The 6,270-nt window shown below is 31.7% G+C and overlaps 1 protein-coding gene across 1 annotated transcript in view; it reads left to right on the plus strand.

Moving 5' to 3' along the window:
- The first annotated feature begins 1,108 nt into the window (after positions 1-1,108).
- LOC106461541 (chromatin accessibility complex protein 1-like) overlaps positions 1,109-6,270 on the plus strand; it is an 8,110-nt gene continuing 2,948 nt past the window's right edge. The window contains exons 1-2 of the mRNA XM_013921372.2: positions 1,109-1,352; positions 4,734-4,854. Coding sequence (XP_013776826.1) covers positions 1,224-1,352; positions 4,734-4,854 — 250 coding nt within the window. The 5' untranslated portion in view covers positions 1,109-1,223. The remainder of the gene's footprint in view (positions 1,353-4,733; positions 4,855-6,270) is intronic.

Below are 6,270 nucleotides of genomic sequence, written 5' to 3' on the forward strand. Positions count from 1 at the left end.
ACTTGTGTCGTTAAAATTTCGTCGGAACGAAGTTACGGAAAAATCAATTAACAAACGGAGACGTAACAATAGGTTTCAACTGTCTGTATTATTAATATTTAAATTCTAATGTGAATCTATATTTTGAAGTGTCCCAGTTTAACCTTCATCCATGAAAAAAGTTATGTTCCTGAGATAATGCTAAAGAATATACGAACTGAACATAAAATGTAGTGAAAAAATAATTTTTATTACATTTAAAACAAAAACAGCGCGTATATTTGCTTGGCTTCAAAAGATTGTTCTCTATCAGGTCAGGCCCGGCATGGCCAGATGGTTAGGGCGCTCGACTCGCGATCTGCTCGCCCTTTCAACAGTGGGGGCGTTATAACGTGACGGTCAATTTGTTGGTAAAAGAGTAGCCCAAGAGTTGGCGGTGGGTAGTGATGACTAGCTGCCTTCCCTCTAGTTTTACACTGCTAAATTAGGGACGGCTAGCGCAGATAGCCTCCGTGTAGCTTTGCGCAAAATTCAAAACAAACAAACTATCTGGTCAAAAACAAGGGTATACGTTGAGGGTCCGGCAGTAGGATATTCCAAAGCTCACTAAAAATGCATACTACTTAATGAGCTAAAATGACTACTGTTTTTTCATGGATTCGTGAATAAATTTGTCACCTAAATTATTTTATGAAAAATCAGCAAAAGTTAATGAATAGACTGAAAGGGAGTGATATTATTGACCCCGGGGCCTAGTTGGCTCTCGACGCCCCTGGTGGGTGGTGTTGGCTAACTGCCTTATTTCTTGTCTGTCACTGCTAAATTAGGGACGGCTAGCGCAGATAGCATTTGAGTAGCTTTACGCGAAGTACAAAATAAACCAAAAACAAATAAACTTTCTTAAGTAAGTGAGATGTATGTTCTTAACAATAAATATTATTATAGACAATTTATTTATGCCTGTTTTTTACCTCCATAGACATTGTTTTTATGTACCATAATAACTTTTATACGTAGGACGGTAAAACTTAAAAGTAGGATCACAAAATCGATAGATGGTCTTTCGGTTATCTTACTTTTTGTAAAAACCTAGCCGCATTGGAATTCCACAACAAATCATCAGGTAGTGTTAGTGCTTTAAATTCCTAGACATCTCTTTCTCATCTCTCACATAAGTCGTAATCTTTTACTACAATTCAACATTTAAAATGACATCTAATGCCACCAGAGGACGGTAGAAAGAAATGGAGAAGTTGAGCAAAAGTTCGAAACATGTTTCATTCCCTCTTACTAGGATTAAAATGATAATGAGAAGTTCACCGGATGTATTAAACATTAGCCCTGATTCAGTGACACTTATTTCAAAAGCTGCTGTGAGTAGAAATTATCAGTTTCCTTTGGGTTTTGATTTAATGATGTGTTGAGGCTGGCTAAGTCCCGAAGTTGTCAATAAAGCTTTTTTGATACTGCTGTCACATTGTAAAAGGAACACCCAACCCAATATTTGAGTTAACTAAAAGTAAAAGTATTTACATAGATTGCGAGACTGTGATTTATGTGAATTATAATTAATGATTATATGAAATTGATGTAGACCAGGTGTAGTCTACCGTAGTGGCTAGTGGTAGTAGTTACTAAGTTAGGATACAAAATATACCAAGTTCATATGTTTATACTATCGATTTTTATAAAGTGTAAGCCTAATTAAATGTAAAATTATAACTTACAATATAAGAGACATTAAGTATTATTCTTGTATCGCGCCTACGGAATAGAACGTGCAAAGTTAACGTTTACAAATTAAAAGTTTACTGAATTTTTAGTATCAATTAACACCATAACATGTAACACTAACACAGTAATGCTTATTAATTGTATTGATAAAACGTGTTGATTCGAATTTTACTTTTAGAAGTAACATGAATTGATAAGGTGGACACAAGTAATTGTCCCATTTTTATCTACTATAGAAATTGTTTTGGGAAAGTAATAATTAACAACCTCTTAAATTTAACATGAATGCTAATAAAAGAAAGCTAGGTTAAAAGATTCAAAGTTTGAACATAATTTGGAGGTGGATTGGCCCACTTTTTATAGGCATGAATGTTAAATAACAGTCATTTATTGACTTTTAAAATAAATACCATGATAATTTTTGCATTAATCAAACATTTTTTATTGTTAATAACTTGTGTGTGTGTATACTGAGGAATTTCAGTTAACATTTCATTTTATTGTCTTACTACTATAACAGTATATACAAATAATAACATGTAGATGTACAAAGTTGCTTATTATCTTTCATATGGATGTTTAAAAATTTCTTGAAAAAGTAGGATATTTTGAGAAAAATATATTTTCAATTAATATAAGCTCAAAGGCAATATGATGGAAGTTCATCTAGCCTATTGAGTTTAACCTTCATCCATGAAAAAAAAAAGTTATGTTCCTTTCTTTTTACTCCACAAGACATACATAATACCTTGTATTTAAAATGTATAATTTAATACATATGTTTGTCTACAATTTTAGTTACAAATGATCACCTAGGTGATCTCAGATGATCTGACAGAAATTTAATATATAAACATCCCAGGCCACCTCTGCATTTTCTGAACCATGCTGTCACCAATGCAAGTTAAGCTTAACCTCGGTATATACTGATCTAATATATTTTTATGAATTCAAACTGATAGCAAAGTACACATCATCAGACAATCCATTCAATAAGTTGATAATTATAGCAAAAGTACTTTTGTATAAGTACAAGATTAGAATGGGTATACATGTCATATATTGCTCGTAATATATAATTTTTTTAATTCTGCTGCTAGTGTTTTCATTTAACCTCTCAAATATGATCTTACAAGCAATTTGTCTAACTCCCTGACAGTTTTCCAACCTTAAATAAAGTTTATTTAGTTTTTCACTTTTCAATGCAAAAAAACAAAAGAAACACAGTTAAGTCTTTAAAACATTTTGTAATACATGTATCTTATACTTGTAAACTAGATATCATTTAATAACTCTTCTCTGCATCCTTTCATGCATGCCAGTAACGGTTCTATAACAAACAGACCAAAACTGAGCACATTATTGTAAATCTCATTGTAGTTCTATAGAAGGTGACAACAGTCTTTACTCTTTAAGTTAGTTTATAGTTTCTAGAAACCTGTTAGTTTTTTCACATTTGGCTTAAAGAATCAAGCTGTTGTAACTAATCAAAACCAAATGCTTATCACACAAGATAAGTCTAGATCTTTATGAATTAAAGAAACATTCTCAGTAACATCACTGTCAGCATTACCCAGTATCTTAGAATCATCAGTAAGCTTGAATCCAAACTACTGACCTAAATAATGAATGAAAGGACTCAAAATAGGCTCTAGAGAAACTGAGTGCTTTTTTGTTAGTAATAGATACCCAGTTATCACTACCCTCTGCTTCATAAATAGAATTCATATTTTCTATACAGTTTTTACAAATGCATGTACCATAAGTTTCTATGTAACCTTTTGTACAGGAGCTTATGAAAAGTTTGTTGAGTGAAGACGTACAATATTAATAGGGTGCTTTCATGTTAAAAAGCAAAAGCAATAGACATCATTGCTTTGCTTGCGATAACTCAAACTAATAGACTTGTAATTTTCCAGCTTCTCCTTAAATCTTGTCTTTTTAATAATAGGAATCATAATAACAATTGTTAGAAATTTTTATTTAGGCTGGTAGTATTCCACTTGAGCTTGAAGCCTTGCTAGTTCAATTGATAGAACAATGGTGGAGTGTCAGAAGTGCTCAAGCCACAGGAAAAGTACATTTCACAAGTTTCAAATATTCCAACTTATAACCTTGAACTGTGAACCCCATATAGTTCTTCTACATTAAAAATGTATTTGTAATATGGAAAATTTATTCTACTAAAATGATTACGAGTTCTTTAGCAGAATTTGATTCAAAGTTAGGGAGGTAGGAGATGCCAATATACCTGTGATTACTTGATGATGAATCAAGCCACTTAGTCAGATCAAAACACATGCTAGGTATTAGTCAGGATAACTGTACCATGACAGTAATGTGAGGGTGGGATGGGGGTTATAATGATCAAGAGAGAGAGAATTGTTTGAGGTTAAAGTCCTGAGTTGTAAAATATCTCAAAACACTAGCATGAGCTGAGGATCTTGGATTCAACTAATTGGGACAAGTTATGTTCATCTTCTTTTAATTATTACACTGTGTCAAGCGAATCTGCAAGATTCATTAAAGCTCTGTCACTAGTTGCATAAATTCTTAAACATTTTTAGGATAAATGTCATTTGGCTTATGATTTTCGCAGTTTTTTAAACATTCTAAAGATTTCAAAATAATTGTTTTCATTAACAAACCCATAAAGGAATTCTTGTTCCCAGCTTTGAACAAATTAAAAAGGTTTGAAATTTTATCATTTGTTTCTAGATTAAATACACCAGTAAATACTTATTTTCAGTTGCTGTATAATAATGTTCCTATTATAAGTCTTAAAGGTTCAGTATTACTCATAAGTCTCCATTTACGATGATTTGAGAGAATATTATGTTATAAATATATATATTACTTGTATATGCTGGGTATAAGAAACTTAACCTTCGTAAGTTTCCTTCATGGTGTGTAGAAAATTTATTTGTATTAGTTACTCTGAATTTTGTATATGAAGCAAAATCTCATAGAGCAAAATTACTAAACCTTTGTATAATTTTTTTATGTTAAAATCCTGACAGGAACTTCTCGTAGAACATCTAGCCAAATTAGCCCATCATCAGAGCAAAGATAAAACAAAAGTGGACTATGAAGATGTAGCCGAAGTGGTTGCTTCTCACGAGTCGCTTGATTTCTTGCAAGGTAATGGTACTTAGAAATTGAATTTTATTGATTGCTATTAAAAGGATGAAAGCTTATTTGTTCTGAAGTGAACAAACTGAGTTGTATACAATGGTTGTAGAACTTTTTAAGGCATTCTATGAATAAAAACACTTACGTGCCTAGTACAAATGTTTCACTTGAATGGCAGATGAAACTATACATAAGTTACTGGAGAAATACCTGGGTTTCGATTCTTTCTGTTGTCACAAAAAGAAAATCATCAAACTCATTATCTTTTATGACTAAAAATTCATGAAATGTAATAAATGTAGAATATTGTAATAGTTTTAAAATTCAAGTGATAACTAACATTTGTTCAAACACTTTCATTGAGGATGACTATTTCAACCAAAGCCTTGTGCAAAACCTTTTTTTTTTTAATTTTTTAATATATTTCTAAATTATATAAGCTTGAATTTTTGGCCAACAATCACTTACATGTATGCCATTTTAAAATTCAGTACAACCTAGAGCATGCTCTTATCAATTATCATATCATATAGCTGAAGTGAGTCAGTTACTGTCCTATAACCTAAATAAGAATTTCCAAATGCATTAATGTGTTTTGTTATTTACCATTGATAATTATTAGGGGGGGTGTGTAAATCATGAACTGAAGTATCTTAGAGAATTGTTCTCACTTCTTTACCCTATTAACAAACTAAGAGCATGTATCCCATTATTTTATACATACACACACACACAATTTTTTATCTAGACACATGGTAATGTGTTGAGTGGCCAAAACAACCTGCAGGACATGTTGTGTATTATTATAGTTGTGACAATTTAGCAGTTTTCCACTTTCTGTAGCTTGGATTGTAGTAGTCCAAGCTATCACTTATTTCAGTGGATGTGCTCTACTGGACCCTTACTTCACATACCAAATTTCAAGGTAATACATTAAGAAATACACAAGATATAAAATCTCCAATTTTGATTTAATTTCTTCCTTTTTCATTCTTCGCACTGAAAGTACGGAAAATTTATTAGATAGGAAAACATACTTAACTTTCATCAATGTTTTTCAAATTTGGTACTCTAATACATCTTTACAACCTACAATTAGGTATCAGATTTGGTCTAAATATAAGCCACACATACAAATTTATTCAACAAAATCACTCAATTTTGACCAAAGTTTTGCACATGCCTATGCAAATAGTCACGTGAGTTACGAGTGGATGGTTATTATTCATTGCCAACTTTAAGCACAAATTTACTAAATTTTATTAAATTCTCCTAATTAAAGAGCATTTAGCATCACATGATTTTAGCTTAAGCAATTAGCATAAATAATGATGCTTGATATGGCTGCACCAAGTGCATGGGGGTGATGACAAGAAACTGTTAATCTGGTTTCCATGGCATTACTATAAAGGAAGTTATTAATAC

Source organism: Limulus polyphemus, unplaced genomic scaffold (genome assembly GCF_000517525.1).
Source record: "Limulus polyphemus unplaced genomic scaffold, Limulus_polyphemus-2.1.2 Scaffold982, whole genome shotgun sequence".
NCBI classification, from domain to species: Eukaryota; Metazoa; Arthropoda; class Merostomata; order Xiphosura; family Limulidae; genus Limulus; species Limulus polyphemus.